Raw genomic sequence first — 23596 nt, forward strand, 5'->3', positions numbered from 1 at the left:
TTTCATGCATAAAATATCTTAAAATCCATTTTGTTTTCCAAATGCTATAAAACAACTGATAAACTACTTCTGAGTATGTTTGCCATTCTTTCTGGCTGTGTTGGATCCAGTAGATTCATCAGGCATTAGAATTGCAAAAGATCTCAGGACTCTGTCTACCAAACTTTTAACATTAAAGCTGAGCAGTAGAAATTTTGTGTAATAACAGATGCAAAGATCTGAAGCTGATTCTGCCATTTACTAGTCATGCGGTTTCCAAGACTCAAATTCTATAATTTTCCCACATCTAATTGAGAGCTCTATGCTCTCCACTACCACTTCCTGAAATGTTGCCTTCTGAGGGTGGATATGTCTATTATTAAATACGTAACAGTTTTGCATCCATGTATTCTTGCTCCTAGTGAAATAAATACATGTGGAATATAGTTTTCTTGATACACTTTGGATACTACTAAAAATGTGTTTGTGGAGAAAATTGGTCATTTGTATTGATGTGCATGTCTGGTGAAAGAGGTGGGGGAGGAAAGGGTGCACAGGGCTGTGGTGGCCAAAAGCCAGACCTCGCAGCCACAACGTCACCTGTGACTGAGGCACCTAGAGCACCTCTGAAGGTCTGGATGGTTAGGATCTGTCCTGGCTTACTCAGTCTCTGATGAAATGAGGAATTTGTCTTTTTAATGCACATCATCTCTATCAGTTAGAGACTGGTTCAGCGTCATGTTATGGAACACCCAAATAGTAATGCCTTTTTCAGAAATGGACTATTTATGCACTGACGATGGCTGCTTTCTGCTGTAACAGCGGAGTTGGGTAGCTGCAACAAACACCAAATGACCTCAAAACTTAAAGTAATTACTACTTGAAACTTTACAAAAGAATGTTTGGGAAAACCTGAGGGACAAGAATTACATGAGAATTTTTTGATTTGGCATTTTTTTGTGTGTGAAATAAAACCTGTGGGCCTAAAGGGTTTGTATTTACTCCTTTATTTTGTGTACATAAGGCACCGTACTATTTTAAAAATATTGAGTATGAGAACTGCCCTCCATATGAAGATCTGTGCTACAGAGAAACATGGCACGCACCCGTTATCCAGATCCTAGATGTACCTCTGGGAGAAGCTGCTCACATGCTCTTGTGGATATTAGATTTTCTCAAAAGATAACTGTACCCTCCAGACATGTCAAACCATTCACTTATTCACTCATTCCTCAGATAACTCTTGAACATCAACTGTGAACTAAGCAACTGTATATTCTCAGGAACTGACTGCTAAGAATCATAAGGTTCAGTTTCTGACCTCAAGGGCACCAATTCTAGTTTGAAAAACAGGACACAGATGACCCTAATATCACATAGTAATGACAGTGATGTCATGTCACAGGGAAGGCGGGAAAAGAGAGGAGCTCTAACTCAGCCTGAAGCACTGGGTGGGTGCTTTCCCAGGAAGGTGGCATGTGAGGTGGATCTTAAAGAATGAACAGAAGTGACCTGGGCAAGGGCAGTGGAGAGAAGGGAGAACATTCTAAGCAGAGGGGCTCATACCCTGGTTTCAAGGAACCAGTGGTGGACTATATCAAGAAGAGAACTCAGATCATGCTTCTTTTCCACTCTCAGTATACCTTATACTGCCTAAAACTGTCTTAATACTTAGGTGTGAATACACAGTAGATGCTGGGTCTAGGGGGACTTCAGTGAGCCCTATTGCCCTGAATCTTAAAGAGGGTGACCGAGGAATTGCGCACTAAGCTCATTCGCCATCGTAAGTCTGCAGAAGGTGGTTGGTGCTTCCTTCCTGGAGCTCTACCTCTCACCCCGGACACCTAGTTCCAGTCTTCATCCAGATTTTAAGCTCCATTCCAAGGTCAATGTAAACTTTAAAGATGTGAAGATCGCTGCAGGAAAGAGGAGACACCACAAGAGGGCGCTGCTCCCCTTGCGTGCTGGTTTGACACATCTGTTTCTGAACATATCTCTTTTTAACAGCCTGTGACAAGAAATTGCGAGGCAGTTTGTCTTCCTTCACACATGAGTCAAGATTTTCTCCAAGATTCCACCAAAGGATCAAGAAAGTATAGGAACAGCCCTCTCAGCTGTGGTATTACCAGCCAAACCTGCTGCTGATTCTGCGCCAGCCATGCTGTGTCCTTCCAGTTTGGGCCTTGTGATCTTGTTGATGTTGGGTAAGTAACATTCTTCATGATTTCTAAGGTGTTATATTCCTTGGTTTAAGAAAACTTTTGATTCCAACCAAGCTGAAGAGTATTTCCCTTCATTGCTGATATAACAAAGGCTTTACTTTTTATTTTAGGAGGGACCCGCGGAGACTCAGTGAACCAGACAGAGGGCCCTGTCACCGTCCGTGAGACGGAGTTTTTGACCCTTAACTGTACTTACCAGACCACCTATACTTCTTCCTATTACTTTTTCTGGTATGTCCAATATCAAAACAAAGAGCCCGTTTTCCTCTTGAAAAGCTCATCAGATAACCAGGAAGTGAACAGCCAAGGTTTTCGGGCCACACACGTGAAGGAAGAGAGATCCTTCCACCTGAAGAAACCTTCAGTGCAGATGTCAGACTCGGCTGTGTACTTCTGCGCTCTGAGGGACACAGTGCGGGAGTCCCCAGGGGGAGCCGAGCACAAACCCAGAGGGGCGCACACGGGGCTGCAGGGGAGCAGCCTGGCTCTCCTGGGGGCCACAGTGCGTCTGCGCGGCTGTTCCCATGACACATGCAGGTAGTTGCCAGGGAACAGGAGATTACGTATTCCAAATACAGACAAAACTATTTGTTACGGCAAATATGCCTACTAATCGAGAGGGTAGGACACAGCGTTATCTGTTCTGCTACAGTGTGCATCTCATTAAAACCATTTTCTTTTACCCAGTTTGTTAAAATACAAGTATGATGTCAACATGATGTGGACGTTTCATTGATTCTCTGATTTTTCAAAACACATTAATAATTTGTGCTATGCCAAAGAACTACCAGGACAAATTTCTCATTATAAAAATGCCTCAACTGTACTGTAGTGTGAGGTAAGTATGTTTTAGTGCGTCAAGAATTCCCAGAGCTTTCAAGACAAGCGACTCGGTGAAACTGAGAGGAAGGTAAAACCACTCTGGGACTATCCCCAACTCTGATCTTAACATATTGGTTTCTGAAGATATTACATTTCAAAGCTTGACGAATCTAGTCTTTTTGGAAATACATGTTTACATGAGTCTGTATCTAAAGAGGGGGAACTCGAGTCCCGATGTTCAAGGCTGCAAAGACTTTACTGGCCATGACACAAAAGACAAACACCACTGGAGACTGAGCTCTCCTGGTGCCTTTAAAAGGACTTCAATTGTTTTTGATGATGCTCTGTTTACAAAGTTGTACAGTCTCAATATTTTCCCTGTCCCACTTTTCATCGTAATCAGTATGTGTGGTTTGGAATCACAAGAGGATTTTCAGAAATACACATATTGTGTTATATAGAAATTCCTGTACTTAGGCCCTGAGTAGGATTTTCTCAGTTTTTGTTTACACACACACACACACACACACACACACACACACACACACACAATGTGTGTTTTCTCCCTGCTGTTACTGAACAAGGCACACGCATGACACATTTTGTGATTCAGGAAGCCTGATGTGAAATCATTCATTTACAAGGTATTTCCCATGTAAATTTTACTGGCTTCCATGAAAGGTGAAACAAAGACAGACACTAAAAGCTTTGCCTTCTTATTAGAAAGATAAAACCCCATGATCAGTTTTCACATTGATTTTCTTGGGACAAAAAAGAGGCTTATGTAAGACCTGAAGGCACATATATAACTGTGTTATCCACTGTATTCACTATAGTTCATAAGAAACTGCGTTCTATAAAAGTCCCACACTTTCCATCAAGGAGGAATTAACGGAACAGAATTTCATCTCCCCACTGTTTATTTCCAGGCCGAAAAGTTATAGTTAGACAAAATAGGTCTAGATCAAGAGTCTAGCATGTCCCACTCATGCAGGAAACATACGACACAACACAGGCACACTTGTCCTATATCTGCTAACTCCATTTCCTATGCGGGGACACAGCACCACACAGAGCAGTAACTTAGCCTAGCCTGTAACTCTTGAGCACAGGATACAAAATTCAGATCTGGAACTGAGACAGAATGTAGGACATTTCCCTCAAGAGAAGAGCTATGAAGATGCTGATTGCCAATGTGCTCTATTTGTCATAGCCTCTATCTGTCTAAGTAAGGACGGTCACAGACACTGGACTCTGGCTCCTCTCAGTGCTGAAGGCTGTGGGGAGAAGCAGACTACTGTCTGGTGACGCTTGAAGGGGAGGATAATGGGTAGTGGCTGGTTCCTAACTCCACTCTTTATATGCTAAAGGTCACCGTCTATCTCTTTTCTCTTTCCTGCAGGACCCAGAAGGTAATTGAAGTCCAGTGTGTAATTTCTGTGGTGCAGAAAGAGGCTATAGCCTTGTACCATGTATATGAAGCTAGCAGTTAAATTTTTTATTTATCCTGGTACAAACAACCATCAAGTCAGAAAGTGACTTTCCTTATTCATCAGGAGTTGTATAGTGAGCAAAATGCAGCAGAGGGTCAATATTCTCTGAACTTTCAGAAACCAGCGAGTTACATCCACCTCAACATCGCAGACTCACATCTCGGAGATTCGGCCGTGTATTTCTGTGCTCTGCGACAGGCGACAGTGATGGGGGTTCCCGTAGGAGCCCCACAAAATTGTCCACATGAGATAGGGCCCCTAGGGAGAGAGTCCGTCACAGACAGGATGAGGCAGGGGCTGTGTCGGCACAGGTGGGGTCTGGCCAGGAAACCTTAGTTCCGTTCAAATGGAATGTCTAGATATGTCATTCATTGAAAGCATATGCAACTCCCATTCTTTAGAATAGATTAAGGGGGAACATGTAGCACTACCTATATTTTATAAGATAAAAAAGGCAACAAGAAAATTTTATAAGACTAAAAAGGGCAACAAGAATATCTATCAATCTTTGGTTGATTTTATTGAGATGAGATAATCTAATTATCTTTAGTCCAAAGAGGTGACTCCACTGATGTGTTGTTAGCACTTCAAATTCATTCATTCTTTTATGAGTTAATTATCATATCTAATGCTTTAATCTACTTGTAATAAAAATACCTTACATGATTTTTCTAAAAAATCATATCGTTACTTCAAAAGGTAGAATAAATTATTTAATTTAGATTTCTTTCTCTAATCACATTAACGATCTCTCGTACAAGAGGATAGATTAAAATGTTTCTCCAACTACCCCTCTTTGGCTCCTCTCTCTTTGTGACATAAAAATGAGTTTTAAAACGCCTCAGAAGGTGTTGCTCTCTCATGTTGAAGCGGTCTGCAGAGGAGGTGCTCCCCGTGGGAATCTGTCCTAACCCGTGGAGTCTCCTGCCTTCCCTCTCCCTCTCCCTCACCCGAACCCCGCGCCCAGGTGCCAGGGCCAGAATGACAGCTGCGAGCAACCGGGGCCCATCTGTGATTGTCCACAGGCTCCTTCCTGTGCAAACACATGTGTTTTTTTTTTTAAAACAGATGTTACAATAAGTACTCAAGAGCAAAAATTTTTATTTTTGTTCCACATTAGTGTTTAAAAACCTTTGAGTTAGTTATCAACATTTAAATATCAGACATCACATTAAAAACTGGATTTCTAGCTTCTCTTTGAAAAGATCTAGGTTCACGAGATTCTCTGGGGTGGAGGTCAAAAGTTCTGTTTGAATACATACTGACTTTAATGTAGTCTCATTTTATTTTAAAATACTGCCGACTTGCCACTCACAACATGAATTAACCTAAAAGTAAAATTTAAATTATTCATCATGTGTACTATCTAAGCTAATCCACAAGACAAACAAATCTGAATTAACATCTCATTTAACTATTGTTATTTTTTCCCTGATGTTACCTCTATCACAACATGTGTTCCACTTTCATAACCTCCAGTCTTTTCATTAGTTCAAAAGACATTGAGTTTCACAGGGAGCATTGGGGAAACATTAGTGAGAAAACCTGATGTGCTTTCTGCCTTTATTGGAGTGACCATTTTCCAGTGGTATCCGGTATGGAATAGCAGGGAGGGAACAATGCACTGTAGTTTTAGAGCTCATTACGCAAGTGACCTCTGTAACCTTAATCAACTTGTTAAGTTCCCTGAATCTGTTTCCTCATCTGTAACATGGAGAGGTTAAATTAGGAAGTTGCTGTTGAATAACCTGTTCCAGAATTCTGGCCTCACGGAGCACTTAGTCCACTGGTATTTTTTAGTTCCTAACACTTACTCCCTATCCTCCTTTATTTAGGAAAGGGCTGTTAGGTGTTACAGAAGTTGCCACGGTGCTCCAACCACTGCATGATAGTGTCCTGGTAACACCAGGAGACCAAAGGGAGCAGGGAGAGAGGGCAGTGACTTGGGAAGTCACCTCCTTACAACACGGGAGCTACTGCTCTGTGTAGCTGGGCAGGAAAGAGGGGAAGAGGGGTGAAATAAAGGAAGGAGGGGTGAACAGGTACAAACCCATAAGCAGATGTTCTTATTTGCATTTGATATTATGCTTTTTTTTTTTCACAGAGATTAGACACACTTTCTCGTCTTAGTTTTGCAGAATGTAGCACATTCCCTTTTGCCAAGAAGAAGGTCACACTGAACTTGGACCTGCAGGCCGGAATGCCACGACACAGCTCCTCCTGCAGGCTGAGAGACCACTTTCAAGTTTCAGGGATATCCAATGTCACTTGTAAATGACAGTCGTTCACTTGACCCTAGAGAAACGAAGAACGTTATAAGAGGGTGAGGTCCTTTGCTATCAGACAGTTCAGTCTTGAGTGAGGTTTCACATGCCAAAGCTCTCAAGTTCGAGGAACAGAATGAAAAAGAGTAGGGACATCCAGCTCTGTTTTAAAAGTTGCAAGTCTCAATCAGCACTAGGCCTGGTATCAGGAGGATGGAGGAAAGTGATGTTTCACAATCAAGGTTTCTCCCAGGTGGAGCGGAGTCCCGAAAGGTGATTCAAAGACGGACACTTTTTCCCCGAGTCCTTGCGTCCCATCCCAGTCCGGCTGCAGGCTTGTTAGATGTGGACATGCAGAGACAGGAGTACAGCGCAGGGAGCCTCTGGGTCCCAGGCCGAGGTGGTGAAGCTGTCACAGCCCGCAGGACAGCTGGGGCCCTCTGAGTAGCCCCTGAAACAGACCCGGGGATGAAGCGGTGGACGGCAGCTGCCAGGCTCCAGCCGACACTCCTTCTTCAAGGCCCTCCCTCTTCAGGTGTTGCCTGAAGTTCCCTGAGGTACCACCCGCCTCTCAGAGCCTCGGCTCCAGCACACGCTACCCCTCCCACACAGCTGTTCCCCTGCCTGTGGCTAGAGTTTGTTCTAAATCAAATAAAGCAAAGAAACACAAATTTAAACATTTTTTTAAATTTATTTATTTTTTCAAATATATTTGTCTCTGCCTACCCCCCACCACTTTCCCTTGCCTCCTCCCTCTTTCCCTCCTTCCCTCCCTCCCTCAACCCTTCCCTTTGGTTTTGTCCATGAGTCCTTGCTATATATTCCTTGACTTGCCCCTTCCCTTCTTTTTCCCCTCCCCCCTCTCCCTCCTTCCCTCTTGTCTCTGTTGGTTTCTTTTCCTTTCGCTGTTGCTGGTCTTATTTTCCTGGCATCTTTGTATTGTTGGTTAGGTTCCACTTACAGGTGAGATCATATGGTATTTGTCTTTCGCCCCCTGGCTTATTTCACTTAGCATAACGCTCTCGAGTTCCATCCATGCTGTCACGAAGTTTAGTGGTTCTTTTTTTCTTTCTGCTGCGTAGTATTCCATTGTGTAAATGTACCATAGTTTTCTGATCCAGTCATCTACTGATGGGCATTTAGGTTGCTTCCAACACTTGGCTATTGTAAATTGTGCTGCTATGAACATTGGGGTGCATAGGTTCTTTTGTATTGGTGTTTTGGTGTTCTTAGAGTACAGTCCCAGCAGGGGAATCACTGGATCAAAAGGCAGTTCCATTTTCAGCTTTTTGAGGAAATTCCACACTGCTTTCCACAGTGGCTGCACCAGTCTGCATTCCCACCAACACTGTACTAGTGTTCCCTTTCCTCCACAGCCTGGCCAGCACCTGTTGTTTGTGGATCTGTTTATGATGGCCATTCTGACCGGTGTGAGGTGGTACCTCATGGTGGTTTGGATCTGCATTTCTCTGATGGCTAGTGATGCTGAGCATCCTTTCAAATGCCTCTGGGCCCTCTGTATCTCCTCCTTGGAAAAGCGTCTGCCCAGGTCCTTTGCCCATTTTTTGATTGGATCGTTTGTCTTCTTGGAGTGTAATCGAGTGAGTTCTTTATATATCTTGGAGATCAAACCTCTATCTGATGTATCATTAGCGAATATATTTTCCCATACGGTTGGCTCCCTTTTCATTTTGCTGATGTTTTCTTTTGCCATGCAGAAGCTTCTTATTTTGATGAGGTACCATTTGTTTATTTTTTCCTTTATGTCCCTTGCTTTAGGAGACATATCAGTGGAAAAATTGCTGCGTGGGCTATCTGAGAGTTTCCTGCCCATGTTCTCCTCTAGGACTTTGATGGTGTTGCGACTTATATTTAAGTCTTTTATCCATCTTGAGTTTATTTTTGTGAATGGTGTCAGCTGAGGATCCGATTTCAATTTTTTGCATGTAGCCGTCCAGCTCTCCCAACACCATTTGTTGAAGAGGCTGTTATTGCTCCATTTTATGCTTCTGCCCCCTTTGTCAAATATTAGATGCCCATATAGACCTGGGCTTATTTCTGGGCTTTCTATTCTCTTCCACTGGTCTATGGATCTGTTCTTGTTCCAGTATCAGATAGTTTTGAGTATAGTGGCTTTGTAGTAGAGTTTGACGTCTGGTATTGTGACCCCTCCAACTTTGTTTTTCTTTCTCAAAATTGCTGCGGGTATTCGGGGTCGTTTATCGTTCCATATAAATTTTTGAAATGTCTGTTCTATTTCTGTGAAATACGTCATTGGTATCTTAATAAGGATTGCGTTGAATCTATAAATTGCTTTGGAGAGTATGGACATTTTGATGATATTAATTCTTCCAATCGATGAGCATGGTATATGCTTCCATTTATTTGTGTCTTCCTTAATTTCTCTCTTCAATGTTGTATAGTTTTCTGCGTACAGGTCTTTTATGTCTTTGGTTAAATTTATGCCTAGGTACTTTATTTTTCTTCTTGCTATATCGAATGGTATTTTTTTCTGATTTATTCTTCTTCTGTTTCATTGCTGGTGTACAAAAATGCCTTTGATTTCTGAATATTGACTTTGTATCCTACTGTTTTGCCAAATTCACTTATTAGGTTGAGGAGTTTTTTGGTAGAGTCTACAGGGTTCTCTATGTACACTATCATGTCATCTGCAGACAATGATAGTTTTACTTCCTCCTTTCCTATTTGGATGCCTTTTATCTCTTTCTCTTGTCTGACCACTGTGGCTAGGACTTCCAATACGATGTTGAAAAGAACCGGTGAGAGCAGACATCCTTGTTGTGTTCTTGATCTTAGTGGGAAAGCTTTTAGTTTTTGCCCATTGAGTATGATGTTGGCTGTAGGTTTTTCATATATGGCCTTATACTGGCCCTTTATTCCCATTTTACTGAAAGTTTTGATCATACATGGGTGCTGTACCTTATCGAATGCTTTTTCTGCATCTATCGAGATGATCATGTGGTTTTTGTCCTTTCTTTTATTTGTGTGATGTATTACGTTTATTGACTTGTGTATATTGAACCATCCCTGCATCCCTGGGATGAATCCCACTTGATCATGGTGGATAATCTTTTTACTGTATTGCTGGATGCGTTTTGCCAATATTTTGTTGAGGATTTTAGTATCTGTGTTCTTCAGCGAAATTGGCCTGTGGTTTTCTTTCTTTGTAGGGGCTTTATCTGGTTTTGGGATTAGGGTGATACTGGCCTCATTAAAAGGGTCTGAGAGTCTTCCCTCCTCTTGGATTTTTTGGAATAGTCTGAGAAGGACAGGGGTTAGCTTTTCCTTAAATGTTTTGTAAAATTCTCCTGTGAAACCGTCCGGCCCTGGGCTTTTGTGTGCTGGGAGTTTCTTGATTACTGCTTCAATTTCCCCAGCTGTTATCGGTCCTTCAGTGTTGGAAGATTATACTTTTCTAAAAATTTGTTCATTTCATCAAGGTTTTCAAATTTCTTAGCATATAATTGTTCATAGTAGTTTCTTACAATCCTTTGTATTTCTGTGGTATCAGTTGTTATTTCTCCTCTTTCACTTGTGATATTATTTATTTGGGTCCTCTCCCTTTTTTTCTTGATGAGTCTGCTTAAAGGTTCATCAATTTTATTTCTCTTTTCAAAGAACCAGCTTCTGGATTGGTTGATCCTTTGAATTGTTCTTTTCATCTCTATTTCATTCAGTTCTGCTCTAATCTTGACTATTTCCTTCCTTCTACTTGCTCTGGAATTTATTTGTTGTTGTTTCTCCAATTCTTGAAGTTGTAGTGTTAGGTCTTTTATTTGAAATGTTTCTATCTTTTTTAGGGAAGCCTGTATTGCTATGAACTTCCCTCACAGGACCGCCTTTGCTGTGTCCCATGGGTTTTGGACTTTTGTCTGTTCATTTTCATTTGTTTCCAGAAATTTTTTGATTTCTTCTCTTATCTCATTATTGACCCATTCATTGTTAATAGTCTACTGTTCATTCTCCATGAGTTTGCAAGTTTTTGAAGTTTCTCTTTGAGGTTGATTTCCAGTTTCAAGCCCTTGTGGTCCAAGAAAAAGTTTGGTATTTTTTTAAATTTTCCTGAATTTGCTGAGGTTTGCTTTGTGTCCTATCATGTGGTCTATCTTTGAAAAACTGCCATGAACATTTGAAAAGAATGTGTATTTTTCTTCTTTGGGATGTAAGGTTCTATATATGTCAGTTAAGTCTCTTTGATTCTGTGCATATTCAGCTCCACAATATCCTTATTAATGCTTTGTTTGGACATCTGTCCATTTTTGACAGTGGGGTGTTGAAATCCCCTACTATCAGTGTGTTGCTGTCTATATCTTTTTTGAAGTCGTCCAGCAGTTTCCTTATATACTTGGGGGCTTCTATATTGGGAGCATATAAGTTTACAATGTTTATGTCTTCCTGATAGATTCTTCCTTTAAGTATTATGAAGTGCCCCTCTGGGTCTCTCTTTATGGCCTTTGTTTTGAAACCTACTTTCTCTGATACAAGTATGGCAACCCCGGCCTTTTTCTCTTGCCCATTTGCTTGGAATATTTTTTTCCATCCCTTTACTTTCAATCTGTGTAGGTCTTTTGCTCTGAGGTGGGTCTCTAGTAGGCAGCATATGTGTGGGTCATGTTTTCTTATCCATTCAGCTACCCTGTGTCTTTCAATTGGGGCATTTAGACCATTTACATTGAGAGTTATGACTGATAGAAACTTACTCATTTTTTCTCTTTGTACCTGTGTTTTTCTCTTTCTCACTCTTTTCCTTCCTCTTCTTAAACCAGTCCCTTTAGCACATCTTGGAGTGCTGGTTTGGTAGAGATGTATTCTTTTAGCCTTCTTTTGTCTGGGAAACTCTGTATTTCCCCTTCTATTTTAATTGAGAGCCTTGTTGGGTAGAACAGCCTTGGTTGTAGGCCCTTGCTTTTCATGACTTGGAATATTTGTTGCCATTCCCTTCTGGCTTGCAGTGTTTCTGTTGAGAAGTCAGCTCCTAAGCGTATTGGGGCCCCCTTGTATGTTACTTTCTCCTTCTCCCTTGCTGCCTTGAGGATTCTCTCTTTGTCTTTGATAGTTGCCATTTTAATGATGAAGTGTCTTCGAGTGGACCTCCTTGGGTCCCTCTTGAGTGGGGTCCTCTGTGCCTCCTGGATCCATGCGACCCTTTCTCTCCTCAAATTGGGGAAATATTCCATCACTATTTTTTCGAGGAGGTTCTCTATCCCTTGCTCCTCTTCTTCTCCTTCTGGTATCCCTATTATATGGATATTATTGCGTTTCAGGTTGTCCTGCCTTTCCCTAAATGCCTCTTCATTCTTTTTGAGTCTTTTTTCCATTTCTTGTTCTTTCTGGGAGCTTCTTTCTACCTTATCCTCCATCTCACTGATTCAATCCTCGGCTTCATCCAGTCTGCTTTGGATTCCTTCTACTGTGTTCTTCAATTCAGAAATGGTATTCTTCATATCCTCTTGTATCTTCTTGACAGTTTCTATGTCCTTTTCCAGGTTGATATAGTTTGTTGTAAGATCCTGATAATTTCTCTGCATTTTCTCATAGTTCTCTTTGAGCTGGCTGAGCTCATTGAGCTTCCTTAGAACCATTGTTTTGAATTCAATATCTGATAGTTCCCTTGCCTCTATTTCATTTAGCTCTCTGCGGGGAGTCCCCTTTTCCACTCATTTGGGGGGGAACTTATTTTCTTCCCATTTTTGTGAGAGTCTGTTAAGTAGTTTGTTTATTTGTTTGTTTGTTTATTTTTTTATTTTTGCTTCTGCTTCAATTGGGCTGTCTAGATTTCCTGACTTTGTGGATTTAACTTCTATGGTAGTAGGTGGGTTTCTTTATTTATGTATTTATTTATTTTTTTCCTTTACTTTTCTTTCTGGGCCTGCCTCTGATGATGTCAGTTGTTGACCCTATATGACCTTGGGTCGTTTGTTTGAGCTTTCAAGGAGTCTACTGTCTGTGTTTGACTCCTGCTTTGGGCAGCTCTGTGACTCCTTCGGCTAGAGATCGACTCTTTCTGTGGATTGCTCTGCACTCTCACACTGGCTCCTTGAGCGCGCTCCCTGGCCCAGCAGGATCCCCCACCCACCTGGGCTTGTGTGTGCTTGCTCCAGCCCAGGGGGCTTATTCGCGACCTGGCGTACTTGTCTGGCTCCCCAGGCCGGCGGGTACCTGGGCACTGGTCAGTTTAGGGTCTTCTATTGTGTGCTTTCCCCGCTTTTGGCTCTTTGGATGCATTGCCTGCCCTCGCCAAATGGAGACTATGGAATAGGGAGGAAGTCAGCTCCAGGACTCTCTGGTTAATCCTGTCTCCAGTCTCTCCTCCAGGGACTCTGGGCAGCTCTGTGACCCTTTCGGCCCGGGATCCACTATTTCTGCGGCCTGCTCTGCACTTGCCGACCCTCCCGGGTTGATTTACACCTGCCCTCGCCTATCTGCGCACTCCCTCGCAGGCCCCATCGGTGCAAACCTGTGGGAGGCCTTGCTAGCCCCTGCGAGCCCTCGCCAGCCCACACGGGTCCACACACACGCTCGCCAACCCTCGCTGGCCACTCGGCGCAAGAGTGTGCACCTGCACTGCGAGGTTTTTGGCTGTCTATTGTGTGCCTTTCGGCTTTTGGCTCTTTGGGTGTGTGGCCTCTTCCCACACAATGGAGACTACGGAAAGGAGAAGGAGTCAGGACTCCCCGGTTCCTCCTCCCATTCTTCCCCAACGCCTCCGTCTCCAGTCTCTCCTCAAGGCTCTCAATGCAGCTGTGTGATCCCTTTGGCCAGGGATCCCCTATTTCTTCCAGCTTGTCTGCACTTAGCCCCTCAGCTCACACGTGTACAAGCTGTGTGCGGAGCACACAAAAGGCATGTTAATTGATTCCCTTATGCCTGAGCGAGATGGTAGCTGCAGAGTGGGAGGTGCATTATCACCGGGGCTCCACTGGCCACCATCTCAGGTCTCTTCACAAAGTTTTCCTCACCAGTCTTTTCCCAGGCACCAGCCCACCCTGCTGCCGCCTCTACCCAGAGATCAAGGAGGGTGGCTGCCACTGCAATTTTTGCGTTGGCCCTTTAAATGTCTCTTTGCATCCCCAGCCACCTGTCTCTGGCAGAGAGCGCCCCTAAGCTTTTCAGGGTTGTGTTTTGTCTGCATTTTCCTGGTTTTAGTTGCTGTAGTTCAGAGGTCCCTGTTTATGATTCAGACCCTGTTCTTCTCAGCGGGGAGCTAACTGGCCGTTTCAATGTCCCTCTGGTGCTGGTGCCGTGGGCACCCAACCCACCCTTTCGAGCCTCCACTGCAATTCTCACCCGTTGGGATGTGTGAGAGTTGAGCCCACTGTCTGTCCGCGGCTCCAAGGCTCCTCTCCCTCTATCGTTCCATTGTTTTCCAGGTGATTACTCCACTATTTACTCGCAATTCCAGTTTGGTCTTGGGAGAAGGAGGTTAGTGTGACTCCCATTCACTCCTCCGCCATCTTCCAGCCCTAAACATTTAAATAAATAAACAAAAAGCTAATGCTCACTGAATGCACTGTCCAGTTTCCTGACAAATTAGGCTCTACAACTTCTGTTCTGGGCCTGATCCACTCTGTACATATCAAGTCCCTAAGACATGTGATACAAATGAGCTCTGACAAATGAGCTCTGAACCGGACACTTTATGCCACTTCATTCTGCTCCATGTAGCAGTTGCCTGTTGTGTGTCACCTAGTGCAACCTGTCCCCTACTTCCATTATCTACTGTGTTTTCCCTCGTTCTTCTAGATGACGGGATGCAGGTTCAACAGTTTAGTGCCCACCTCTCATGTATTTAAGAAAACACTTGCATTTGACTTCATAATGAAAGTTTCCTCTTTTTTGATGAAGAGCAAAATTGTCCCTCAGTGTCAGATGTCCTTGGGTGTGCACAGTACTCTCCTCTGAAACGGGGTGGCACCCCTGTATTTCACACGGTCATCACTCTGTCATCTCCCGTCCTCCTCAGCAGATCCGAACAGAGAGAAACCAGAGTACCTGGGTGTGAAATAGTAACGCAGTCTGAGAACCTCCCTAAAGAAGTGAAGAACATTATTTTTCGTTGTTAACTAGATTTAAAAAGAATCTTCCCTTTTGAGGTAATCACCAATTTACAGGAAATACAAAGGATAGAGGAATACATTAGGCTCATTGGAATTATGCAATTGTCAAAATACACAGTGGTAAAGACTCTACAGGATCACCCTGATTTTCCCTAACAGTAACCTACCAGAAGTTAAGTGGAGTGAGAAGACCTGTAGACTAAAAGAGGCTTTACACATTGTAGGTAGCTGTGTAAATTTCCAGAAAGAATGCTTTTGCTTTAGGAGTTTCCCAGCACGCACAGTAACATAAGAGCAGCCAGGTGATCTGCTTAGCCTGAAATCCGGCCAACATGCAAACTTTCTTCAAGAGCCGAAGTTTAGTGAGAATTAAAGTTCATTTTAATTTAGAGAGAAAATCTATTGAGGGTGAATATTTATCATTTGTAGAGAATTAATTTTGTGTTCAACAAATTTACTCACAGATGTTGTTACTATTTGGACAACACAGCCACTGAGAGTCTGTGTAAAAAATAATCACAGCAGTGCACAGGAAGGAGGGCCCAGTGCCTTGCATGGCTTATGGAAGCAGGAACAATGCTTTGCTTTCTTGCTATAACACCATCAGACCTTGCATAAAGTAAACCCAAGTCTAGACAAAGAGCAAGCTATGAAAATGACCCTTTTCTTTTCAGATGGGTTTGTTTTACCAGCCCAGATAATGACAAAGGAAATGAGACAAACAAGCCAACAGACACTGAGCAAACATCACCTTTAGTGGAGATTCCTGAATTCCCTATGGAAACAAATAAACAGGAGGCAGCTAAACACCACATGCATGCCTCTGGAATGAAGAGAGCTGGGCTAATAATATTAAGCACCTAAACCTTGTTTTCTAAAAGCAAACACTTAATTGGATTAAAACAATGATGGGACAGAAGTAAAAAGATGGTGTTTCAAGAACCAGGTTCCCTAAGTAAGGTTACTCGTCCCTCGTACGGCTGAAGGTGGAAGGCTGCTGCTGTGCAAACATGGTCCATCCACCCTGAGGAGACCCCTTCAGGGAGGGGATACCAGGCTCAGTGAGTGTCCTCTCACATGTGTGCAGATCAGTGCTCAGTCAAAGACTCAAAGTGGATCAGTGATGCCCTTGCAGTTCTCATCTCTCTCTCTCTCTCTGTGCAAATCCCTCTTCTTTGGTGCACTTTTCCATAAATTCTAGGTGTCTCTGGATCCCCAGTCTCCTTCTGTCCCATCAGTGAGACAGCTGCATTATTTTTGCTACACTCTCCCTGCACTGAAACTGCCTCCAGGAAGCAAGCTGGGGCAAGGGTAGGGCTCACCTCACTGTTGTCTTTATCTGTCTCTGTGCCACCTGTAGTCCAAGGTCCAAAAATTGTTGTTTCATTTATTTAGTCCAGTCTTCTGATTGGAAGGTCGATTCCTACAGCACTCTAATTTTGCCAGTGAAACAGAAATCACAGTACTTTATTATATTTGTAATTTACAAATGTATCAGTCCATGATGGATCAGGGAAAAATTGATTATTCTATCACAGATTATTTGAAAAGAACTTATTAGATAATGCTTTCTCAGTGGTGCTGAGTCCTGGGAAATGAAGAAGACCAATTCAGGTGAAGGACTGGAGGGGAGTAGGGAGAAGTTTCTTGGCAGAAGGATCCTTCACTGACCATGAGAATCATGGGGACATATGATAAGGAGAGACCTCAGACTGTGCCACTTAAACATTGTGCCTGGGATTATCTGAGAAGCAATAGACTTCTGTAAGAAATCATTCATGCAAGAAATGATGAGAGTGATGATTAAATATTTCCCAAAGGATACTATTGAACATATAGAGCAAATATTTAGTATTTTCTTCTTAGAGTTCTATCCCATTCTCCTGTGTTTACCCCACTAAGTGTTAGAAGAAATCCCGTCCAGGAGGTTGTTGTGGTGTAATTTGAGGGGTAACCACCAGGGGGCAATGCTTCCTTCTGATGTGGTTCCTGGTTGTATTCCGGTGGTGCTTTCACTCTGGTGCTTTTGTAGACCCCAGAGAGATGATTTTTGTGCAGAAAGGGGATGGTATGGGTGAGGAGCTTCTGTGAGAGCTCCTTGGAGACTGGCCTTATTGCATTTGGTGTATTCCAGGGAGCAAGGATCATCTTCTTCTCCCACTATGCTTTCTGTCACCTCTTTCTTTCTTATGATCTTAATATTCAGTAAGTAACATTTTATCCTAAATGTCAATGATTTTTCATTTTCCTATAATTATAGGTAACTTTCAGTTGTCTTCTTTGGCTGAAAACTCTCTGCCTATACATTTCTCACATAACAAAGGAATTATTTTTCAGGAGGGACCAATGGAGACTCAGTGACCCAGACAGAAGGCCCTGTTACCCTCCTGGAGACGACAACTATGATCCTGAACTGCACTTACCAGACCGCTTATCCAGGTCCTGTCCTTTTCTGGTATGTCCAGTATCTCAATAAAGCTCCCCAACTCCTCCTGAAGAGCTCAACGGACAACCAGATGACAGAGAATGAAGGATTTAAGGCCAATCTTATGAAGAGTGACAGCTCCTTCCACCTCGAGAAATCATCAGTGCAAATGTCGGACTCGGCGGTGTACTTCTGTGCTCTGAGTGACACAGTGGGGGAGGCTGCAGGTGGAGCCGAGCGCAAACCCCGAGGGGAGCAGGTGGGGCCTGACTGTGGGCAGCCCTGGGAGGGAGGGTTATATCCTCTCCCTAAGCAGTATTGCTTCTATGTAGAGATTCCCCTGGAGAGTGAAGCAAGCTCAAGCAATTCCTAGAAAGAAGAGGTTAGTGATTGCTCTTTGGGTAAAAAAGGGTGGATGTCAGTGTGAAAGAGACCCCAAGCTTCAACCTCAGCAGCTCTCAATCAGAGAAGCCTGTCTCTTCTCCAGACTCCAATATTCTCAGAGAAAATGGCTGTAGGAAAACTCTGTCATGGCATGAATGTCTACCATGATGTTTTAACTATTTAATGATTTAAAAGCCCCAGTAATCTTGGGTTTTTCATGCAAACATTCAAGAACCATACAAGGACTTAAGATCTGGACTTCAGTGCTCTGCACAAATAAGTGTCCACAGCTAAGGGGGATGTGCCTCTCTCTGGCATAGTCCTTGCAAAAGAAAATTCAACCCAACCCCACACTAACCTTTCACTCACAGAGCTGCGTGGGAAACACTGCTGTGGAAGGAATCGCAGGGCAGAGCACTGAGGGCCACACCCTCCTCTGGTCTATACTCCTCACAAGGCGAGAGGCAGCCGGTCTGGAAAGGCTGTGTCAGGGGAACCCTCACTCTGCCTGTCCCGTCTCCGCTGCCATCACCAGGATCCTTATCCTGGGGAGGATGTGGTCAGTCACCTGGGTTCAGACTTCAGGTCCCAGATACTCATCTGAAAGGAGGCCGGGATTTTGACCCATCTCAGCTCTTTAGACTAAAAGATTAGTTTACACTAAAATATATTAATATTATTATATATCTCCTTATAAAACAAGAAAGGTCTTTTTGCAAAGATCATGGAGGCTTCCATAAGAAGGGTCCATATTCATCCACAGAGTAGAAAAATAAAGAGCATAGAGAATAGGAAAGTAGCTCGGGCGGCTATAACAGGATACCACAGACTGTGTGGTTCAAGCAAGAGAAATTTACTCTCTCATAGTTCTAGGGGCTAGTAGACGATGATCAAAGTATCAGCAAGTTTGGTTTCTGCGGAGTGTTCCGGTAAGGAGTTCATTGCGACAGGAGCAAGGATATGCAGGAATTATTCCTTCCTTGCTTCAGTGTTAATTATTCTTGGTGTGCCCTTTCACCCACATCCAGGCTTCCTCCCCGGGCGTGTGTCCTGTTTATGCCCTGCCTGGTAGTCCCATGCCTGTGAATGGAGCCATCCTCACTTTTCTTGCTTTATTGGTATCTTAGTGTGTTCAGCCATGGATCCAAACTGGCAAGAGATGTGTGGGCGGCAAGAGAGAAAGTGCAGTATTTTTCCTCATTTGCCCCCTGCCTGCTAGGATGGGCTGGTTCTGACATTGGCGGCCTCCCTCCCTGTGTTAGACTAAATGTTTGTGTCCCCATCCCCAATTCATATGTTGGGTTGCTAACTCCCAATATAATGGTGTTTGGAAGTAGAATCTTTGATAGATAATTCGGTTTAGATGAGGTCGTGAGTGTGGGCTGGCCTGATGGAACTAGTGTCATTTTTTTTTAGAACAATGATCCCAAGTCTGATAAAGACAAAGAAGGTCACACCCAGGCACATTTCAATCACAATTCTGTCAAACAATTAAATAAAGATCAGATCTTAAAGCAATCTCTGGAAGAAAATAGATACATCACCTGCATGCAGGAACAATAATGCAAATGACTGATTTTTTTTTTTTTACTCACAACAATGGAAACCAGAAGACAATGAAATAACATATTTAAAGTGCTGAAAGAAAAATAAATGACCATCTAGAATTCTATTGCCAGCCAAAATATCCTTTAAAAATAAAGACAGATTTATTTCTCTTGTTTGTTCATTTGTTGCTTTCAGCTTCATATACCATATTTGAGTGAAATCATACAGTCCTTAACTCTTTCTGCCTGACCTGTGTGCTTAGCATGATGTCCTCAAGGTCCACCCACGTTGTCTCATATGACAGTGTTACATCTTTTCTCACAGCTGAGTAGTATTACATTGCGTATATATATCACATCTTTATCCACTCATTTATCGAAAACTCTGGTTGTTTTCCTGTCTTGGCTACTGTGAATAGTTCAGCAATGAAGATAGGTATGCATATATGTTCGCAAATAAATGTCTCCAAATTCTTCAGGTACATACCCGGAATAGGGGTGGCTGGACACAGACAACAATGTGGTGGTTACCAGAAAGAAGGGGAGTGGGGTGGGTGGGGGTAGTAAAGGGTACAGAGGGACAAATATATGGTGACTGAAGATAATTTGACTTTGGGTGATGCGCACACAACAGAATACATAGGTCATATATCACCTAAATGTATACTTGAAACCTGTATTATTTTATTAACCAATGTCACCCCCAAAATTTAATTAAAAATCAAATTATCTAATGCATATAAAGCAATTCTAATTATAGTGGAAACTGTAATTGTCTCCCAACATCTATTCTATGCCCAGTCTGTGGGTGCTCCTGATTAATCCAAGTGAATCATTTCCATCTAAAAAGATAAAGAAAAGAAAATGAAAAAGAATTAATTCTTACCGTTTGCAACAGCATGGATGGACCTAGAGGGTATTATGCTAGGGGTAACAACTGAGTCAAAGAAAGACAAATACCATATGATTTCACTTAAATGTGGAATCTCAATAACAGTCTAAATGGTCACACAAAGCAGAAAGAGACCCATAGAGAGAGAGCAGACTGACAACGGCCAGAGGGGAGGGGCTTTGGGGAGCTGGGTGAAAAAGGTGAAGGGATCGAGCAGCACAGGTGAGCAGGTGCAAAACAGTCATGGGGATGTAAAGCCAGCATAGGGAATGCAGTCAATAACATTGCAAGAGCTGAAAGGTGCCAGGTGAGCACTGGAAATACTGGGGACGGGAGAACACTGTGTAAAGCACATTATTGTCTAACCACTATGCCGTACACCTGAACCCAATACAAAATAATATTGAATGTAAACTGAATTTGAAAAAAGGAACTTAAAATTCCTTTTTAAAAATAAAGGAAAATAAATATGTTTTCAGAGAGAGAAAGGAAAAATTACTCGTCTTCAGCTGACGTGCAGTACAGGAAATACTAAAAGCAACGTAGCAGCCGAAAGGACACTGATATCAGCAGTGCCATTACTTGTGGAAAACCGAGGAGGCCTCTCGGCTCCCTCTTCCCTGAGTCCTCTTTCTCATTAAAGACAGATGACACTCAGCCTCCTTGTTACTTTCCTCTCAGCTCTTTGGGGGCTAGAGGATGGGCTTTCTCAAGAGAATGTTTCCTTCTTCGAGGTCCATTGATCTCCACAAAGAAAACTCTGTCCAAGATCCATAGTTTTCTGCTCTTCCTTGTGGACTTCCTTGTGGACTTCCTTGCTACCTGACCCCAGATTCAAAGGAGACCCAAACGCAGTACTTTGCTTGAGCCCTGGGCAGAGCCTGCCTGGCTGGTCACCACAGAAGTTCCTGCCTAAGCACAGGGCATCAGGGATATTTTCAATCTACCATCTTTCTAGAACTGCCTCCTTCTTATCTCAAAGAATTGTTCCTTTGTTATAGAACTAAATTTCTAAAGGACCACTCCTGGTGTGGGGAAGGTCAGAATCAATGCTGGTTGATGAAAAAATACCTCGATCTGGTAATATTTAACATTTAGTTAACATACCTGTATAGAATTTTAAATTTCTATCGATTCTGATATTTTTCGTATGCTTTCTATCATTTTAGAAATCCATGACCATTGTAAATTTATGAAAAAAAGTTTTTATTTCATATAAAAATATTACATATTACCTCCATTTAGAATTTATTCTGCAACAGATATTAAAGTAAGCATCCAAATTTACTTGTTAATATCTAAATGCTTCTTCACTCATGAAGGCACATTTTACTGACTGTACCTTCTCTTCCCCATTTTTATTACAACTACATTTCCATTAGTAATTTGTATGTTAGGTTTTCCATTCTGTTCATTGACGTCTCTCTCTGGACCTTTCTAGGGACATGCTTTTCCACCTACTATAGTATTAGCCTTTGCCTCATTAACTGTGGGGGAATTCCCCCTCCATTCTTGTTCAGAATTGAAAGGCTTCCTGAAGCCCGATTACCTGCAGTACCACATTTGGCCTCTAGAGGAAGAAACGTCACAAATTGAACTTAGAAGAAGGTCTAAAAAGAGCCAGCCCTTTGAGGAAATGCCTTCGCTTTACGTGCCGGGGAAACTCACTCACCGCTCTGCCAGGGTCCATGTGGCTGCACTGTCTCCAGAAAAGAGCCTCCTGTTTCCCCACAGCTCAGACATGAAGCCCATCCTCACTTCAGTGCTTGTGATCATATTCACACTCCGTGAGTAACATTTCTTTTAATTCTATCTTTCTATGGTCTTCTGGTTTAGAATCAGTTTAAAGAAATACTCTCCTCCATCTGCAAGATGATCCCTGATCTAGAATTGGTGTTACAGGAGGAATTAGAGCCCAGACGGTGACTCAGCCTGAGGACCACATCTCGGTTCTTGAGGGGACCTCGGTGGAGGTGAGGTGCAACTACGTATATTCCGGGAGTCCTTACCTCTTCTGGTATGTCCAGTACCCCACACAAAGCCTCCAGTTACTCCTGAAACACACCTCAGGAGGCAGCATCAAAGGTTTCACGGCTGACCTTAACCGGAGTGAGACGTCCTTCCATCTGAAGAAACAATTTGCTCAAGAAGAAGACTCAGCTGTGTATTACTGTGTGCTGGATGCCACAGTGCCTGGTTTACAAAGGAAGCAGGTCAAAAACCCCTTAGGAGTTCCAGCAAATATTTCATTGTAAGTCCTCTGTATGGCCACAGGGGGCTTTCTTTCTCTTAAGACTGACAGAGTTCACTTCTTAGATAAAACATCATCAGTTGTCTATTTTTGAAAGAGTAACCTCAAAATAATTTGTCCAAGAAAATTCTTATTACCTGTCTGCCTAGATTAATTTTTAAATTAGCAAATATATTTATTTTATCGACTGGTACCTGGAAATATACTTTTGAAATGAACAATGAAATAGCACAGCAAAAAAAAAAAGCCACTCTTTTTCTTGGCCCAGGGGGACTCTCCAGGTTTATGTGGCGCAGTCCCACCCCCCCCAACTCCTCTGCCACCCAACCACCCCACATGTGTCTGTCACCACATATCTAAGCACAGCTGCTTAAAGTGTGATTACCATTTCATGACCTCTGATTGCTGGTCTTTCTGCATCTAATGTCTTTCCTCTCCTGGACTCCTACAACCTCAGTTAGGATCCAATAAGAAGAAAAACGAATATTTTTAATGAGAAAAGTTTAATACAAACAATTACTAAGTAATAAGAGAACTAATTACAATGAGTAAAAATAAAAAAAAAAAAACCCCTAAAGAACATAGGCATAGCATATGTGGGGAGAAGTTCTCATCCCGAGGACTACTCCAAACTTCCAAAGTAAGTAACACATGGAAATGCATACCCTCCTCCCCTACTAATGCTTCTGACCTCACTGGGGCGTCATATTGGGGGAGCGTGGTGCTAGCCTGGCGGGTTCTGGTGAAGTTTGCTGAGGTGCCAGAGGAAAAGGCTGGCAGGCAGGAAACTTCTTCCAGGGGTCCAACACCATGTCCAGGAAGCTGGCAAAGGGACGCTCCTGGACTGGCCTGGGGTGCTCCTGAGACGGGCCAGGACACCGCCTGTGGGGCTGTCACTGAAGTCTGCTGGAGGCGAGTGTCACTGGCGTCCCACAGGCTGGGCGAGCACTGCAGAAAGAAGATGTGTGCCAGGCATGCCAGAACCAGGAAAAGAAGCCTCTTCTCCCTCCAGTGCCCTTCTAGTTCCCTCCACGGACAAAGCTTAACATCACGCGAGCTGGCAACGGGTAATGTGTACAAGGTCCCGGTCCAGAATCCCAAATAGGGCAATGAAGGGTAAGTTTGGAGTTAACAGGCAATAGACTGATAACGGCACGCCTGTCCTCCTGGTTACTGATCTTTCTCACACATGCCTGCGTACACATTTGAACTTCCAAATAACAATGACTTGACTCCACA

The 23596-nt window shown here is 43.0% G+C and overlaps 1 protein-coding gene and 1 gene segment (V, D, J or C); both read left to right on the forward strand.

Annotated features, from left to right (window-relative positions):
• The first annotated feature begins 17020 nt into the window (after positions 1 to 17020).
• On the forward strand, positions 17021 to 17656 carry LOC129071925 (T cell receptor alpha variable 18-like). The segment is given in 2 exon segments: positions 17021 to 17063; positions 17196 to 17656. Coding segments are annotated over 2 exon segments (504 nt in total).
• Positions 17657 to 18553: 897 nt separating this feature from the next.
• Positions 18554 to 22361, forward strand: LOC129071926 (uncharacterized). The gene is made up of 3 exons (XM_054575280.1): positions 18554 to 18596; positions 21627 to 21893; positions 22009 to 22361. Exons 1-3 carry the CDS (start codon positions 18554 to 18556, stop codon positions 22359 to 22361), a joined length of 663 nt encoding a protein of 220 aa, XP_054431255.1.
• Positions 22362 to 23596: the final 1235 nt, after the last annotated feature.

The sequence above is a fragment of the Pteronotus mesoamericanus genome, unplaced genomic scaffold (genome assembly GCF_021234165.1).
Source record: "Pteronotus mesoamericanus isolate MK-2021 breed Mesoamerican mustached bat unplaced genomic scaffold, CSHL_Meso_final contig_276, whole genome shotgun sequence".
NCBI classification, from domain to species: domain Eukaryota; kingdom Metazoa; phylum Chordata; class Mammalia; order Chiroptera; family Mormoopidae; genus Pteronotus; species Pteronotus mesoamericanus.